This window comes from Dipodomys merriami, unplaced genomic scaffold (assembly GCF_024711535.1).
Source record: "Dipodomys merriami isolate MVZ:Mamm:240054 unplaced genomic scaffold, mDipMer1.0.p SCAF_92, whole genome shotgun sequence".
Taxonomy (NCBI): Eukaryota; Metazoa; Chordata; class Mammalia; order Rodentia; family Heteromyidae; genus Dipodomys; species Dipodomys merriami.
The window spans coordinates 456116-474884 of NW_027206535.1; the positions used below are offsets into that span (position 1 = coordinate 456116).

The 18769-nt window shown below is 42.9% G+C and overlaps 1 protein-coding gene across 4 annotated transcripts in view; it reads left to right on the forward strand.

Moving 5' to 3' along the window:
• Positions 1-18769, forward strand: part of LOC138821453 (regulation of nuclear pre-mRNA domain-containing protein 2) — a 71000-nt gene that overhangs the window by 20430 nt on the left and 31801 nt on the right. For all 4 annotated transcript variants that reach the window (XM_070013681.1, XM_070013680.1, XM_070013679.1 and 1 more), the window contains exon 3: positions 10599-10728. In XM_070013681.1, the coding sequence (XP_069869782.1) occupies positions 10599-10728 (130 nt within the window). The remainder of the gene's footprint in view (positions 1-10598; positions 10729-18769) is intronic.

An 18769-nucleotide genomic window follows, 5' to 3' on the forward strand; every position in this document is an offset into this window, starting at 1 on the left:
AGAGTTCAGGCCCCACGACCGGACAAAAAAATAAAAAAAAGAAAGGAGAGGTTATAAAGTGGCACCTGGCATGTGGTAGACACTCATTATCACAGAATGGAATGAAAGACTCATCATTTTAGACTAAATACAGTGTCCACCCCCCCCCCAAAAAAAAAAGAAACAAAAAAGGGAAGAAAGAAAGGAGAGAGGAAAGAATGGGAGGTGTTCCCTGATCTGAGAAACATGTAGAGTAGGAATTTGTATTGAAAAAGTCAGAAATGGTTCAACTAGACTTGAGCATTGAAACTCAGGGACAGCACCCAGGCCCAGGCCTGACAAAAAAAAGAAAAAAAAGAGTTGAGGGTGGGGGAATGCATTAAGATAATCAAGAAAGAAATGTACACACACTTTTAAGAATCCAAACCAGCTGTAGCTACATAGTGAATCGAATTGGTCGTGTGGTCGTTGTGTGGCTTGAACTCTGGGCCTGGGTGCTGTCCCTCAGCTCTTCAGCTCAAGGCAAGCGCTCTACCGCTTGAGCCACAGCACCACTTCCAGTTTTCTAGTGGTTTACTGGAGATAAGAGTCTCAGGAACTTTTCCTGCCTGGGCTGGCTTTGAACTGCAATCCTCAGATCTTAGCCTCCTGAGTAGCTAGGATTACAGGTGTGAGCCACCAGTACCCAGCTTGAATTGCTTTAAAAAGAAATAGAGCTGCTTTTGTATTATACCATCAAGAATACTATGTTTTATTATTTAAAACAACACTGAAAACTGAAGTATCTGAAACTGGTATTGCAAATGCTAGAAACAATAGCAAGTTCAAGCTCAACCTGGGCTACATAGTAATTTCTTATCACTATATAAATAGAGAAACTATAAAGTGTCTGGGGGAAATGTTATAACAGATGGCAAAAGTTTGAAATTTTATTTTTGAAGGTCAAACTGCAGGTACATATGTTCACAGTTGCTTGGTTGATTATCTTTTTGGTCAGTCGTGGGGCTTGAACTCTGGGCTTGGGTGCTGTCCCTGCACTCTTTTTTTTTTGGGGGGGGGTCCATTCATGGGGTCTAAACTCTGGGCCTGGGCACTGTCCCTCAGCTCTTCAGCTAAAGGCTAGCGCTCTACCACTTGAGCCACAGCGCCACTTTCGGCTTCTTTCTTTTTGCTTATGTGGTGCTGAGAAATCGAACCCAGGCCCTCTGGCATGCAAGGCAAGTGCTCTACCACTGACCCACCTTCCCAGCCCCAAGGTTGATTATCTTTTATCTTTATCTTTTTTTTTTCTTTTTCTTTTTTTGCCCTAGGCCTCATGCTCTCAACCTTTTTACTCAAAGCTGCTGCTCTATCACTTGGGTCATATTTCTGCTTCTAGCTTTCTGCTAGTTAGAGATGAGAGTTACACAGACTGGTCAGCTCTGGCTGGCTTTGGATCTCAATCTTTAGAACTCAAGACTCCTGAGTAGCTAGGGTTACAAGCATGAGCCAACCAGTATCTGGCTGGGTGTCCACTTTAAAATGTTGTGTTAAATGAGAAGAGAGGGCTCAGAAGGTGGCTCAGTGGTAGAGCGCTTGCCTTGCATGCATGAGGCCCTGGGTTCAATTCCTCAGCACCACATAAACAGAAAAGGCTGAAAGTGGCACTGTGGCCAAATGGTAGAGCGCTAGCCTTGAGCTGAAGAGCTGAGGGACAGCACCCAGGCCCAGAGTTCAGGCCCCACAACTGACAAAAATGAATGAATGGATGAATGAATGAATGAATGAATGAATGAATGAATGAATGAGAAGAGAATGAGCCCAATGAAAGAACTCTGGAAACATCAGAGTTTGGAAGGTTGGTAACAAGGAAAGATGTTTTAGGGAAAAGAGAAGATAAAAGAACCAGGTGGCTTCTCAGAAGCTAAGTAAAGTCAAAGCTTGCTATAGGGAAAGGAATTTGATAGTATAGTGCTGAATGGAAGAACTTCTAGTGAAGAAATAGACTGAGTACTTTGCAGCATCTTTCCCCTGAAAATACAACTAAATTCTGCCCAACAAGAATAATTATAAAATAGACCTTTTATGTTAGTATAGATTTAGACATAGAAAAGTTACAAAGATAGTTTAAAGAGTTCCTGTATACTCTGTACCAGTTCTCCTTAGTAGTTTTTGCCTAATTACTTTTTTTCTCCCAGAATCCCATTTGGAATTACACTCTCTATATAACTGTCTTGTATCTTTAGGCGCTTGTAGACTCTGTTGACAGGTTTTTCTTTTGTTTTGCTTTGTGCCGATCTTGGGGCTTGAACCCAGGGCCTGGCCACTGTCCCCGAGCTTTGGTGCTCAAAGCTAGTGCTCTACCACTTGAGCCACAGCTCAACTTCCAGCTTTTTGCCTGGCAAAAAGGTCTTTGAAATGACAAAAATTCAGAAAAAATTTTCAGACTGGGGACATGGCTCAAGTAGTGGAACATTTGTCTAACAATTACAAGATCCTGAGATCAATCCCCAGTTTCAAAAAAATAAAACATGAAATGTTGAATAATTCATGGTTTATTGTAATAGAAACAAAAACATAAATATAGCACTGAACAGTAGTAAGACTGCTGTCTGCCAAAACTAATATGACTTATTGAATGCCTTTTATGTGCCACTTAAGATCCATCATCCTTAAGAGTTTTTATCTAATGAGGCTAATGTTTGATAGAGAAATGATAGACAATTTAAAAAATGAAAAAGTAAGTATTGTATGAAAAGGTGATACAATGAATGGAAAAAACAAGTAAAAATAGGCCAGGTGCCAGTGGCTCATGCCTGTAATCATAGCTACTCAGGAGGCTGAGATCTGAGGATTGTGGTTTGAAGCCAGCCTGGGCAGGAAAGTCTATGAGACTCTTATTTCCAATTAAACACCAGCAAAAGTGGGGGGGGCGCGGAAGGGGGGGAGATAGCAGAGAGATTGTTGGATAAGTTGATCACCTCATCTGAAAATTCAAAATATAAAATGGTTCTGAAAGTAAAAGCACTCTGGTCTCAAGCAGTCTCAAGGAAGCAGTCAAGATAGACTTTGAGAGAATGAAAATTGAATATAGCTCTGAGTTAATTGGGTAGATATAGAGATATGGAAAGTATCGTTAGAATTAAAATCCTAAGGTATAAACATGTCTTGTATGTTCAAGGAGCAGTGTAGCTAGAATAGAATGAGATGAAAATTAGATGATGGTAGATGAGATGGCAGAACATGCAGAGCAAGGTCTTTGTCTTTTATTTATTTTTATTTTTTTGGATGGTCCTGGTGTTTGAAGTCAGGGCATGGGTAGTGCTCTACCACTTGAGCCACAGTGCCACTTCCAGCTTTCTAGTGGTTTATTGGAGGTAAGAGTCTCATGGACTTTATTGTCTGGGCTGGCTTTGAACTTCGATCCTCAGATCTCAGCCTCCTAAGTATCTAGGATTATAGGCATGAGCCACCAATGTCGGGCCATTTGGTAGTAATTGAAAGGAAAAAGCAGATTTGGACATTTGGGTGGGTTACGTTAGAAGAGTGTCTTTGGTTAGTATTAATTTATCCAATAGAATTAGTAATTATAGACCTGCAAAATACTTGTTTAATGTTAACTGTGAAGTTACTGTGCTCATGGAGTTCATGGTGTGGTGGGAAGATGTTTAACAATAATAGATATTTTCAGCTGCAAGTGAAAAGTGTGGTATCTAGCTGTGTATGAATTGAATGGTTTTTGTTTTGTTTCCTGTCTTTTGGTTTTGAGGATCCAACCGAGGGTCTTGTACTTCCTAGTAGGACTCTACTATAGAGCCACATTCTAGTTCTCTATACAGTGTCCATTAAACTACTGATGAAGAGCATAGAATGTAATAATATGAGGATATAAGAATGTAATAATATGAGGATATATATAATTAAATTTTTTTTGGGGGGGGGTCTGATTGTAGGGCCTGAACTCTGGGCCTGGGCGCTGTCCCTCAGCTCTTCAGCTCAAGGCTAGCACTCTACCACTTGAGCCATAGCGCCACTTCCGGCTTTTTTCTTTTTGCGTATGTGGTGCTGAGGAATTGAACCCAGGGCCTCATGTATTCAAGGCAAACGCTCTACCATTGAGCGACCTTCCCAGCCCCTAAAAAAAATTTTTTGATTGTGTTGAGGTCTGAAGGCCCTGTACCACTTGAACTACGCTATCAACTTTTTTTTTTTTTTGCAAGTCCTGGGGCTTGAACTCAGGGCCTGGGCACTGTCCCTGAGTTTCTTTTGCTCAAGGCTAGCACTATACCATTTGAGTCACAGTGCCTCTTCTGGCTTTTTCTGTTATGTGGTACGGAGAAATCGAACCCATGGCTTCATACATGCTAGGCAAGCATTCTACCACTAAGCCACATTCTCAGCCCTCAGCTTTTTTCTTTTGTTGGTCATGGGGCTTGAACTTAGGGCCTGGGCCCTGTCCTTCAGCTCTTCAGCTAGCACTCTACCACTTGAACCACAATGCCACTTCCAGTTTTCTGTTGGTTAATTGGAGATATAAGAGTCTCAAGGACTTTCCTGCCCAGGTTGGCTTTGAACCTCAATCTTCAAATCTCAGCCTCTTGAGTACCTAGGATTACAGGCATGAGCCATGGGCTTTCAACAGCTTTTAAAAAATATTATTATTATTATTTTTTTTGGGTCTGGTTGTGGGGCCTGAACTCGGGGCCTGGGCGCTGTCCCTCAGCTCTTCAGCTCAAGGCTAGCACTCTACCACTTGAGCCACAGCGCCACTTCCGGCTTTTTTTTCTGCTTATGTGGTGCTGAGGAATTGAATCCAGGGCCTCATGCATGCAAGGCAAGTGTTCTACCACTGAGCCACCTTCCCAGCCCCTATAATTAATTTTTTTTTTTGTTGGAAAAATGTTGTACAGAGGGCTTACAGTTACATGAGTAGGGTAAGGAGTACATTTCATAGTGAGCATTGTTACCTCCTCCTTTATCCCCCCCCCCCTTTTTTTTTTTAACTCAGCCTGACTGGCTTTTTGCACAAAGCTCTATCACTTGAGCCACAGCTTCACTTAGGCTTTTATGGCTGTTAATTGGAGATAATAGTCTCATGGACTTTCCTGCCCAGGCTGGCTTCAAATGGTGATCCTGAGATCTCAGCCTCCAGAATAGCTGGCATCACAGGTGTGCACCAGTGGTTCTGGCTTATCAGCTCTTTTTGTATTGGTTATTTTCCAGAGAGCCTTACTTCAAATCCAGCCCTTTTCCTGGTTAGAGATAAAGGTCTTAGGTGGTCTTTAGGCTTTTTCTGCTCAGATTTTTCTTCAGATCATCCTTACTAGGTATGCTTCACAGGCACTCAGCTCTGTTGGGTTTCAGTTTCTGATGAAAATTCAGGGCTTATTCCCTGGTTTATAAACAGATGGTGTGGCTATGTCTTCACTTTGCAAGTGTTGGGGAGGCATTAGTGCTTCTGTCTAAGGCCCTACATTATGACCTCTGACATCTTTTAATGATCAACTTTCTAAGTCCTGTCTCCAAATAAAGTCACTTGGAGAGTTGGGGCATTAATATATTAATTGGTAAAGGGTATATACATACTAGCAGCAAATTTGTAACTTCAATCAAACTCTCAACATCAGGAAATGAACTGTTATCTAATATAATGTCTAAATAATGGTACTGATTGATTGTTGATACTGGTGCTTGAACTCAGGGTCTGGGCATGTTCTTTTTGTTGTGTTGTTGGTTGTAGAGCTTGAACTCAGGGCCTGAGTATGGTCCCTGAGCTCTTTTGCTCAAGGCTGACACTCTACCACTTTGAGCCACAGCACTGCTCCCTGGCCTGGCTCAAACTATGATCCTCAGATTTTGCCTCCTGAGTAGCCAGGATTACAGGTGTGAGCTACCGGCACCCCGACCTCTCTTAACTTTTTTGCTCCACTTCTAGCTTTTTGGTAGTTAATTGGAGGTAATAGGTCTGAGAACCTTGATCCTCAGATCTCTGCTCCCTGAGTAGCTAGGATTACAGGCTTGAGCCATCAGTTCTATCTGTGTTTATCAGTGTTTGATCTCTCAGTTTCACATGCTGAAAGTTTCAACTTAGTGATATTAAGAAATGGTAGAGGCTGGGAAGGTGGATCAGTGGAAGAGTGCTTGCCTTGTATACATGAAGCCTTGGTTTCGATTCCTCAGCACTACATAAGCAGAAAAATGCCAGAAGTGGCACAGTGGCTCAAGTGGTAGAGGGCTAGCCTTGAGCTGAAGAGCTGAGGGACAGTGCCCAGGCCCTGAGTTCAAGCCCCATGACCCGACAAAAAAAAAAAAAGAAAGAAAAAGAAAAGAAATGAAATGACAGGTCCTTTTAAAAGGTAGGACCTCCTAGAATAGTTATTAGGTTATTGAGGTGGTCCCACTTAGGAGTATTATTTGTCTCATGGAGTGAGTTTTCTTTTCCTTTTTTTTTTGTGGGTCCTGGGGCTTGAACTCTGGGCCTGGGCACTGTCCTTGTGCTCTTTAGCTCAAGGCAAGTGCTCTATCACTTGAGCCACATGGCCACTTCTAGTTTTCTAGTGGCTTATTGGAGATAAGTGTCTCATGGACTTTCCTGCGTGGGCTGGCTTTGAACAGAGATCCTCATATCTCTGAGTAGCTAGGATTACAGGCATGAGCCACAGGTTCCCAGCTGTTTTTGTTTTTGGTTTTGTTTTTTGGTTTGTTTTTAAATTGGTCCTGTAGATTTTATGCCATTTACTTGTTGATGTAACTGGGCCAGTTATCCTGTAATATATCTCTTTTTCTAGATTTGTCTAGTTGGTTCCTTATGATGTAACTACTTTTTATTATTTCTACTACTGAAATTATTTACCACCTTTTCTAAAACTCTCCTGGAGAGAAGCTTTTTATGACAAGCACTAAAACTTTTTATATAGTAGGCCTGGAACTCATTATGTAGATCAAGCTGGCCTCAAGCTTGTGATCTATCTTTCTTTTCCTTCTTTTCTTCTTTCTTTCCTTCCCTCCCTCCCTCTCTCTCTCTCTCTCTCTCTCTCTCTCTCTCTCTCTCTCTCTCTCTCTCTCTCTCTCTCTCTCTCTCTCTTTCTTTTTTTTTGGGGGGGGTCTGGTTGTGGGGCCTGAACTCTGGGCCTGGGCGCTGTCCCTCAGTTCTTCAGCTCAAGGCTAGCGCTCTACCACTTGAGCCACAGCGCCACTCCGGCTTTTTTCTTTTTGCTTATGTGGTGCTGAGGAATCGAACCCAGGACCTCATGCATGCAAAGCAAGCGCTCTACCACTGAGCCACCTTCCCAGCCCCTCTCTCTCTCTCTCTCTCTCTCTCTCTCTCTCTCTCTCTCTCTCTCTCTCTCTCTCTCTCTCTCTCTCTCTCTCTCTCTCTCTCTCTCTCTCTCTCTCTCTCTCTCTCTCTCTCTCTCTCTCTCTCTCTCTCTCTCTCTCTTTCTTTCTTTTCTTTCCTCATGGGGCTTGGCCTCTGGGCCTGGGCACTGTCCCTCAGATTTTCAGCTCAAGGCTAGTACTTTACCATTTGAGCCACAGTGCCACTTCTGGTTTTCTGAGTACTTTATTGGAGATAAAAGTCTCTTGGACTTTCCTGCCTGGGCTGGCTTTGAACCGTGATCCTCAGATCTCAGTCTCCTGATTAGCTAGGATTACAGCCGTGAGCCACTGGTGCCAGGCCTGGTGATCTTCTTTCTTAAGCCTTTGGAATGCTCTGATTATAGGCCCATACCTGGCTGAATTTTGAATTTCCATCTCTTTTTGGGCCAGCACTATTTTCTGTGTGGTGTTCTTATAATAGATGGCAGCCATGAGCCACAGTTCTCAAAGGGTCATGTACTCATGAGAGTAAACACTACTCTTGGGAAGCCATGATATTCATCCAATAACATTGGTATATTGAATTCATTTTCACCTTAGAATAATGATTTGATCTGGGTGTAACCCAACTGTAAGCTCAAAGAGCCCCTTTATATAGGAGTTTTTACTATCAGTGGTTTCAGGCCCCCACTGGGGGTCCTGGAACTCCTGCACATAATTGAAGACTACAACACTTCTGTGTGGAGGTGGAGTTGGGGGTATTGGTACCCATCTTGAGCTTGAATTCAAGGCCTGAGCACTGTCCCTGAGCCCTTTTGCTCAAATCTAGCACTCTACCATTTGAGTACTCTACTTCTGGCTTTTTTTGTTGATTAATTGTAGAGAAGAGTTTCTCAGACTTTCCTGCCTTGGCTGCCCCAAACCATGATCCTTATATCTCTCAGCCTCCTGAGTAGCCAGGATTACAGGGGTGAGCCACTGGCACCCAGCTCTACTTTACTTGGTTGTTTGGTTTTTTTTTTTTGTTTTTGTTTTTTTTGCTTGTTTTTGTTTTTAGAGAAGATAATTTCCATCTAAGTATTTCTGCTTTTTCTGCAAACATAGCTATTCACTTATCTTCTGACAGTAAGAGAGAATGTGGATAGAAGGCTTAAGAATAGAATATAGGGCTGGGAAGGTGGCTCAGTGGTAGAGTGCTTGCCTCACATGCATGAGGCCCTGGGTTCCATTCCTCAGCACCACATAAGCAGAAGAAGTTGGAAATGGTTCTGTGGCTCAATTGGTAGAGGGCTAGCCTTGAATTGAAGAGATGAGGGACAGTGCCCAGGCCCAGAGTTCAGGCCCCACAACCACCACCACCACCAACAACAAAAACTATAAAAAAAAAGAGTGGAATATGTTGGGCTGGGAAGGTGGCTCAGTGGTAGAGTGCTTGCCTTGCATGCATGAGCCCCTGGGTTCAATTCCTCAGTACCACATAAGCAGAAAAAGCCAGAAGTGGCACTGTGGCTCAAGTGGTAGAGTGCTAGCCTTGAGCTGAAGAGTTGAGGGACAGCGCCCAGGCCCTGAGTTCCAGCCCTACAACAACAACAACAACAACAACAACAACAACAACACACACACACACACACACACACACACACACACAAAAGAATGCGCACACACACACACACACACACACACACACAAAAGAATGGAATGTATTTGAAATACCTTTATGATAATTGAGAAGATGTTAATTAAGAACATATGGAAAGGGCCGGGAAAGTGGCTCAGTGGTAGAGTGCTTGCCTTGCATGCCTGAGGCCCTGGGTTCAATTCCTCAGCACCACATAAGCAAAAAGAAAAAAGCCGGAAGTGGCGCTGTGGCTCAAGTGGTAAAGTGCTAGCCTTGAGCTGAAGAGCTGAGGGACAGCGCCCAGACCCAGAGTTCATGCCCCACGACCGGACCAAAAAAAAAAAAAAGAACATATGGGACTGTAACAATTAGGTTCCAGTTCAAGAGGGAAACCAAGTTTATGCCGTCTCTAGCAGACTCCAACAGCAGAAACAAAGATATAATAAAGGCGTTTAGATCAGTCCAAATTTAGAATGTGAATGAGTACACCTGATCAAAGGCTAAATTAGGGGAAGAAAGAAAAGAGAATGAGAGTTTTGAAAAGAGTGATTTAAATAATGTGTCAAATACTATGGAATTGATAGACAAATAATTGAATACTAGAAGAGACTGATGAGAGAAAATAAAGATCTGAGATTGTGCTAGGCATTATGGCTCATGACTATAACTCTGGCTACTTGGTAGGCAGAAATTGGCAGGATTGGTATTTTGAGGCTGGCCCAGGTAAAGAGTTTGTAAGACCCCCCTCCTTGGACCAATGAAAACCTGGACTGGTGATAGGCACTTGTCACCCCATCTGAAGGCAACCTAAGAAGGAGGATCACAGATCCTGCCAAATAACACATAAATACAAGATCCTATCTTAAATAGCTAAAGTAAAATGAGCTAAGAGCATGACCCAAGTAGTAGAGCACTTGCCTAGCAGGCAGAAGACCCTGAGTTCAAACCCCAGTACTGCCACCACAGTGAGATCTTAACGAAATTGATGAACAAATATAATGAAAATCTGAGTGCGTATGCGGTCTAGTGAAGGGGTTAAGGAGTGATTCTTACCAAATTTGAGATCAGGGAACTTGACTGACTTAGCAAAACATGATGGATCATCCATTGGATATTAAGAGTTCTCCAGCACAATAATGAAACTTGGGAACTCAGATTCTAGATAATAAAGGTATAGTTGTGGGCCTTTGGAAAGTTTAGCCTAGGTATGTATACAGATCAAATTATTTGCAGAACACTCAACCTAGCAAATGAAAGTAGCCACAGAATCAGTAAATAGGTCTGAGTAATATCTAGATTAGCTAATGAAAAGGTCTGATTAGAATCTTTCTACCAATCTTGGTCTGTTTCTGCCTCCATTGGAGTTTATTCAACTCAGTTTTCTTTGACTTCCCAAATAATTGAGAGAACAGTTGTGTTTTATTTTAGCTTCTCTGGAATTAATGGTTTTTGTTTGTTTGATTGTTTTTCTTAGTATCTAAGTGATCTACTTAACGAAACAGAAACTTTAAACAGAAATCAATTTCTAATAGTTTTTGTAAACTGATCCATTTTTTTAGTCATTCTTCCATCCATGTAATTACATTTATCCTTTTTATATCCATATAATAAAAGGAGTTAACAGCTTGAAAACAATTTATTTGTAATAAGTTGAACTAATTTCAAAATGACCCATTTTGTTCCCTTTGTTTTTTGTCACCTCTAGCTGCATACCCCCATCGTTTGAATCTCTTTTACCTTGCCAATGATGTCATACAGAATTGTAAAAGGAAAAATGCAATCATATTCCGTGAATCGTTTGCTGATGTACTTCCTGAAGCAGCTGCTCTAGTGAAGTAAGTAAATTATTGCTCTTTGGGATCTAAGATTTAGAGTTTTAGTTTGCCCACTCACCTGTTAGCAGAACAGTAATTGCACATAGTTGAAAATAAAAGGAAATTTTGCCTAAGTTAGCAAGAACAGTAATTGCACATAGTTGAAAATAAAAAGGAAATTTTGCCTAAGTTGTTCAGGATAACTTTCATGCTTATTCACAGTTACCTTTGTTCTGTTTTTTTTTTTGTTTGTTTGTTTTTTTTGGGTCCGGTCATGGGGCCTGAACTCTGGGCCTGGGCGCTGTCCCTCAGCTCTTCAGCTCAAGGCTAGCACTCTACCACTTGAGCCACAGCACCATTTCCGGCTTTTTTCTTTTTGCTTATGTGGTGCTGAGGAATCGAACCCAGGGCCTTGGGCATGCAAGGCAAGCGCTCTACCACTGAGCCACCTTCCCAGCCCTGAGGGTTTTTTTTTTTGTTTCTGTTTTGTTTTTTCTTTGCTGCTGGTTATTGAACCCAAGGCCAGGTATATACGAGGCTAAAGCTTTACTTTGAGCTATGCCCTCCAGTTTCCACTTTTTTATTTATTTTTATTTTGTTTTTGTTTTTTTGTTGGTCATAGGGCTTGAACTCTGGGCATGGGCACTGTCCTTGCGCTCTTCAGCTCAAGGTGAGCACTCTACCCTTGAGCCACAGCACCACTTCCAGTTTTCTAGTGGTTTATTGGAGATAAGAGTCGCACCGACTTTCCTGCCCAGGCTGGCTTTGAACCGTGATAATCAGATCTCAGCCTCCTGAGTAGCTAGGATTACAGGTGTGAGCCACTGGTGCCTGGCTCCACTTTTTTTTTTAGTGTGCGTGCGTGCGTGCGTGCGTGCGTGCGTGCGTGCGTGCGTGCGTGCGTGCGTGCGTGCGTGTGTGTGTGTGTTGGGGGATGGTGTCCTGTGGCTTGAACTCATGGCCTGGGTTCTATCCTTGAGATTTTTTTTTTTTTTTTTTGGTCATTATGTGGAGCTTGAACTCTGGGCCTGGGCACTGTCCCTGAGCTCTTTAGCTTAAGATAAGCACTCTACCACTTGAGCCACAGCACTACTTCTGTTTTTTTGGTGGTTAATTGGAAATAAGAGTCTCATTTCCAGACTTTCCTGCCTGGGCAGGCTTTGAACTGCGATCCTCAGATCTCAGCCTCCTAAGTAGCTAGGATTACAGGCATGAGCCACCAGTACTGGCTTCCTTGAGAGTTTTTGCTCAAGGCTACAATCTACCACTTGAGCCAAAGCTCCGCTTCTGGTTTTTTAGTGGTTAATTGGGAATAAGAGTCACATGGATTTTCCTACTTGGGCTGGCTTCAATCTATCATCCTCTAATCTCAGTCTCCTGAGTAGCTAGGATTAAAGATATGAGCCACAAGCACCCAGTTCACTTTTTCTTTATCATTTATCATCCCAGCTGTGGTCAGAAGCATAAATGGAAGAATCATGGTCTAGGCCACCCCAGGCAAGAAAGTAAGACACTACCTCAAAATAATCAGCGATGAGTGCCAGTGGCTCACGCCTGTCATCCTAGCTACTCAGAAGTCTGAGATCTGAGGATTGCGGTTCAAAGCCAGCCCAGGCAGGAAAGTCCATGAGACTCTTATCTCCAATAAACCACTAGAAAACCAGAAGTGGCACTGTGGCTCAAGTGGTAGAACAGTAGCCTTGAGCACAAAGAGGCTCAGGGACAATGCCCAGGCCAACAAAAATGAAGAAGAAAAAAATAATCAGGGGGCTGGGAAGGTGGCTCAGTGATAGAGTGTTTGCCTTGCATGCATGAGGCCCTGGGTTCGATTCCTCAGCACCACACAAATAGAAAAAGCCAGAAGTTGCACTGTGGCTCAAGTTGTAGAGTGCTAGCCTTGAGCAAAAGAAGCTCAGTGACAGTGCCCAGGCCTTGAGTTCAAGCCTCAGGATTGGCCAAAAAAAAAAAAAAAAGATTAAAAAGAAAAATAATCAGAACTGGGTGCCTGTGGCTCACGCCTGTAATCCCAACTACTCAGGAAGCTGAGATCTGAGGATTCAAAGCCAGCCCAGGCAGGAAAGTCCGTGAGACTCTTATCTCCAATAAACCACCAGAAAACTGGAAGTGGCACTGTGGCTTACATGGTAGACCACTAGCCTTGAGCTGAAGAGCTGAGGCACAGCGTCCAGGCCCAGAGTTTAAGCCCTACAACTGACAAAAAAATAAATGAATAAATAAAAATAGAAATACTCTGCCACTAGCCATGACTTCAATAAGTTACAGATTACAATTTTTTTTAATTTTTATTTTTTTGGTGGGGCTTGAACTCTGAGCCTGGGGGCTATCCTTCAGCTCTTCAGTTCAAGGCCAGCACTCTACCACTTGAGCCACAGCACCACTTGCAGTTTTTTAGTGGTTTATTGAAGATGAGTCTCACAGACTTTCTTGCCTGGGCTGGCTTTGAACCACGATCCTCAGATCTCAGCCTCCTGAGTAGCTAGGATTACAGGCGTGAGCCACTGACACCCAGCACAAAATAATAATTATTATTATTTTGCCAGTCTTGGGTCTGAACTCAGGGCCTAGGCACTGTCCCTGAGCTTCTTTTTGCTTGAGGCTAGCAGTGTACTACTTGAGCCACAGCACCACTTCCAGCTTTTTCTATGTATGTGGTACTGAGGAATCAAACCCAAAGCTTAATGAATGCTAGGAAAGCAATCTACCACTAAGCCACATCCTAGCCCTTATTTTTTTAATTTTTGAGATAGGGTGTCCTTATAGGTCCTATCTTAACCTCCAACTAGCAAGCCTCCTGGCCTCAGCTCCCCTAATTCTGGAACTACAGACATGTACCACCAAACCTAGCTAAGAAGAATACCTTTAGGGAATGGAAAGTTTGTTTGATGTGTGTATGTGTATGTGTGTGTGTTAGAGATATAACTTAGGGCCTAGGTGCTCTCTTAGCTTTTTCATACAGAACTGGGGCTCTGCCACTTGAATTACCCCTCTACTTCTGGCTTTTTGGATTTATTGGAGATAAGAGTTGCATAGACTTTCCTGCTAGGTTGGCTTCAAACCATGATCCACAGATCTTGAGTAGCTAGAACTATAAGCATAAGCTACTGGCCACCCAGTTTAAGAACTAAAAATTTACTGAAGAGGGCTGGGAAGGTGGCTCAATGGTAGAGCACTTGCCTTGCATGCATGAGGCCCTGGGTTTGATTCCTCAGCACCACATAAGCAGAAAAAGCTGGAAGTGGTGCTGTGGCTCAAATGGTAGAATGTGGTAGAATGTGGCTCAGGTGGTAGAAGTGGCAGAGTTCAAGTCTCATGACCGACCAACAACAACAACAACAAAAAGAAATGAAAAACAAATATATATACATTTGATTATAACAAGATTAAATTTCTGGGCTGGATAAGTGGCTTGCTGATAAGACTGCTTGCCTAGCTTACCCAAGGTACTGTGTTCAGTCCTCAGCCCTGAGAGTAGTGGGGGAAGGAGGAAGATGTTTAAGGGATGTTGGCAATTGAATCAAATCAGAATATGGAGAAGTTAATGTCAGCTACAGGGTGGGTAGCACAAGAACCATACCTAATAGGGATTAAACTGGCAAGGAGTGGTAGGTTTTATATGTTTGTGGCTCACTGAAAACATGAGGATTTCCTTTATATCCCTGGTCACAAGTTTAGTAACCTTACTTGCTTATATAATGTAACCATTTGGGGGATCTGCTTTTAATTTGAACTAGGGTTACTAATTCATTAAATAAATTAAAAAGAACCATGAGAAAAATAGAGGGCAGGGATGGGGTGTGTGTAACTCATGTTCTAGAGCCCTTACTTACCTAGGAAGTCTTAGGTTGAATCCTCATTACTAGAGATGGAGAGAGGGATATTTGTATACCCATTATTCACAGTAGCTAACCACAATAGATGAAAGAAAGAAAGCAGTCCAAATGTGTATTTAATGACTAAAATGTGATACATATATATGATAGAATTTTACTGGATCTTAAAAGAAAGTAAATTCTGATACATGTTAAACAAGTATTGTAAGATTCCACTTACATGACTTAACTTAAATAGTTAAATCCAGAGACAGAATATAGAGTGGTTATTGTTAGAGGAAAAGGAGAATGGGGGCTGGGAATGTGGCTCAGTAGTAGAGTACTTGCCTCATATGCATGGGGCCCTGGGTTTAATTCCTCAGTATCACATGAACAGAAAAAGCAAGCCAGAAGCGGTGCTGTGGCTCAAGTGGTAGAGTGCTAGCCTTGAACACACAGAGGCTCAGGGACAGAGCCTAGGCACTGAGTTCAAGCTCCAGGACCGGCCAAAAAAGGGAGAATGGGAGTTATTGGTAAATAGGTATAGTTTGTTTTGCAATGAGAAAAGAGTTTGGCTGCCTAGCACATTAATGTACTTTACTGAACTATATATTAAAAATGGTTAAGATGAGCTGAGTGCTGGTGGCTGAATTGCAGAGGATCTAGGATTGAGACCAGTTTGGGCAGAAAAGTTTGTGAAACTTCATCTCCAAAATAACCAACAAAAAGCCTGGCTGGAGTATGGCTGAAGTGGAACTCGCTAGGCAGATGAACAAGCTGACAAGCTTGAAGCCTTGAGTTCAAACCCTGGTACAGGCAAAATGGAATAAGATAAAGGTGGTAAAGATGGTAAATTTATGTGTGTGCTTTTACCATTACTTTTTAAAAAACAACAAAATTTGGAAACATGCTACAAAATGACATGAGCTTTGAAAACATCATGCTGAAATAAACCAAGAATAGCACAAATACTGTAGAATTGCATTTGTATCTAGCCCAGCAGCTGTGGCTCATGCCTATAATCTTAGCTACTCAGAGATCTGAAGGTTGTCATTCTAAGCCGCCCTGGTAGGAAAGGCCATGAGACTCTTAGCTCCAATTAACTCAGAAAAAGTTGGGCCTGTAGCTCATATAGTAGAACATCAGCCCTGAGTAAAAAAAAAAAAAAAATTAAGGAAGCTGGGTGCCTGTGGCTCACGCCTGTAATCCTAGCTACTCAGGAGGCTGAGATCTGAGGATAGCTTGTTCAAAGCCAGCCCGGGGAGGAAAGTCCGTGAGACTCTTATCTTCAATATCTTCGAAAACTGGAAGTGGCGCTGTGGCTCAAGTGGTAGAGCGCTCGCTTTGAGCTGAGCGCAGGTACAGCGCCCAAGCCCAGAGTTCAAGCCCCATGACTGACCAAAAAAAAAAAAAAAAAAAAGCAAAAAAAACCCCCTAAGGAACAGCACCCAGGCCCTGAATTCAAGCTTCAGTACTAGCATACTAAAAAATAATAATAATAAATAAGCAAAATATCTAGCCAGTGGCACACAGTTATAATCGTAGCTTCTCAGGAATCTGAGGATTGAGGTTTGAGGCCAGGTTGGGCAGAAAGTATGCATGAGATTCTTACCTCTAATTAAATTCACCAGCAAAAAAATGTGGGATGGAGGCATGGCCTCCTGTAGAGCTCTAGCAGTGAGGGGGGAAAACAAAGCAAAAAACCCCCAGCAAGAGCATGAAGCCTTGAATTCATGCCCATCCCTCCTCCCCAGCAAAATGTAGAATAGGTAAATCCATAAACATAGAAAGTAGATCAAGGCTACCAGGAGCTGGTCAGAGAGAGGAAGGGCAATGAGAAGTTAGTGCTCTAGCAGTGAGGGGGAAAAACAAAGCAAAAAACCCCCAGCAAGAGCATGAAGCCTTGAATTCATGCCCACCCCTCCTCCCCAGCAAAATGTAGAATAGGTAAATCCATAAAGATAGAAAGTAGATCAGAGGCTACCAGGAGCTGGTCAGAGAGAGGAAGGGCAATGAGAAGTTAGTGTTCAATGGACAGAGTGATATGCCTAAATGTGGCTCTTCTTTTCCCTACATAATATTGAAACCTTACTACCCCATTTTGGTACTATTAAGAGTAGAGCTGTTGAGGGGTGATTAGGTCATGATGGCTCTACCCCCACGTTTGGAATTAGTGTTTGTTTGTTTTTAAAGGGGTCTGAGAAAGTTAATGAAAAGTTTTGGCAACATTGGCAGTGGTGATTACATACATTGTGAGTATAATTGGTGCCACTGAATTACGCATTTAAGAGATGTAGCTCTGTGACAGAGTGCTCACCTAAGTGGTCATCCAAGTTCATTTATAGGGGAAAACAGAGGAAGGAGGAAGGAAGAAAAGTGTGTGTGTGTGTGTGTGTCTGTATCTGTGTGTGTGTCTGTGTGTGTGTCTGTGTGTGTGTGTGTTGTAAGATATATATGATAATTCTACCTAGTTTTTATTTTTTTCCCTGTCATGAGCCTGAACTCAGGGCCTGGGTACTGTCTTTTGCTCAAGGCAAAAAAAAAAAAAAAATGGAGCCAGAGCTCCATTTCTGGCTTTTTTGGTAGTTTTAGTCTGACAATCTTGTCTTGCCTACCCCAGCTGGCTTTGAACCTTGATCCTCAGACCTCAGCCTGCTGAGTAGGTAGGATTACAGGCTTGAGCCACTGGTGCCTGGCAAATTATGGCAGATTTTATGCTACATATATTTACTTAAAGTTTTATAAAAGGAAAAAGCCAGGTATGTGGCTACTCAGCAGGTAGAGGTACTAGAGGGTTGCAGTAGGAGGCAAAAACGTAAGACCCACTCTGGGAGAATGGGGGAGGCAAAAGGACTGAGGTGGGTTTCAGGTGGTAGCGTGCTTGCTTAGCAAGCTGGGGGTTCTGAATCAAATCAAAGCAGCTAATGATTTAAAAAAGAAAAAAAAAAGCCGGTGCCAATGGGCTCATGCTGTGATCCTAGCTACTCAGGGGCTGATATCTGAGGATCACTGTTCAAAACCAGCCTTGGCAGGAAAGTCAGTGAGACTCTTACTGCCAATTAGCCAATAAACCACCAGAAAACCAGAAGTGACACTGTGGCTCAAGTGGTAGCCATGAGCTGAGGGACAGCGCTCAGGCTCAAAGTTTAAGCCCCATGACTAACCCCCCCCCCCAAAAAAAAAGTGGTACTTAAACTGACAGACTTGTCAACAGCAACAGTGAAAGATAGAAAATGTTTTGTGTCATTGATAGTAGCTTATATGAAACCAAATCAAGCCCATTTTTGCCATTCTCTCTTCTAACATGTGAGAATGCTACAAGAAGGCCTTTACTAGACACTGAGGCTGCCTAGTATCTTGATCCTAGACTTTTCAGCCTCTGTAAGAAATAGTTTTTTTGATGCCAGGTGTTGGTGGCTCACGCCTGTAATCCTAGCTAATCAGGAGGCTGAGATCTAAGGATCACGGTTCAAAGCCAGCCCAGCTGGAAAGTCCATGAGACTCTTATCTCCAATAAACCACTCAGAAAACCAGAAGTGGTGCTGTGGATCTAGTGGTAGAGCTGAAGAGCTCAGAGACAATGCCCAGAGTTCAACCCCCACAATAACAAAAAGATAGACAGACAGAGAGACAGAGAATGGAAAAGGAAAGAAAGAAATCATTCTTTTGGTTTTTTGGTTTTTTGGTTTGTTTTGTTTTTTGGTTGGTCCTGGGGCTTGAGCTCTGGGCTTGGGCGCTGTCCCTCAGCTCTTCAGCTCAAGGCGAGTGCTCTACTGCTTGAGCCACAGCGCCACTTCTGGTTTGCTAGTGGTTTATTGGAGACTAGAGTCTTACAGACTTTCCTGCCTAGGCTGGCTTTGAACCGTGATCCTCAGATCTCAGCCTCCTGAGTAGCCCGGCCATTCTTTTTGTTTTTTTGTGCAGAAGCTGGGTGCTGTCTCTGAGATCCCACACCCACCGTCCTCCCCAAGGCTAGTGCTCTGTTTGAGCCACAGCTCCACTTCTTGGAGATACGAGTCTCATGGACTTTTTTCTTTTCTTTTTTTCTTCTTTTTTCTTTTGTTGGCCGTGGGGCCTGAACTCTGGGCCTGGGCCCTATCCCTCAGCTCTTCAGCTCAAAGCTGGCGCTAGTCTACTACTTGTGCCACAGCACCACTTCTGGCATGCAAGGCAAGCACTCTGCCACTGAGCCACCTTCTCAGCCTTTTTTTTTTTTTTTTAAGAGTCCTAGA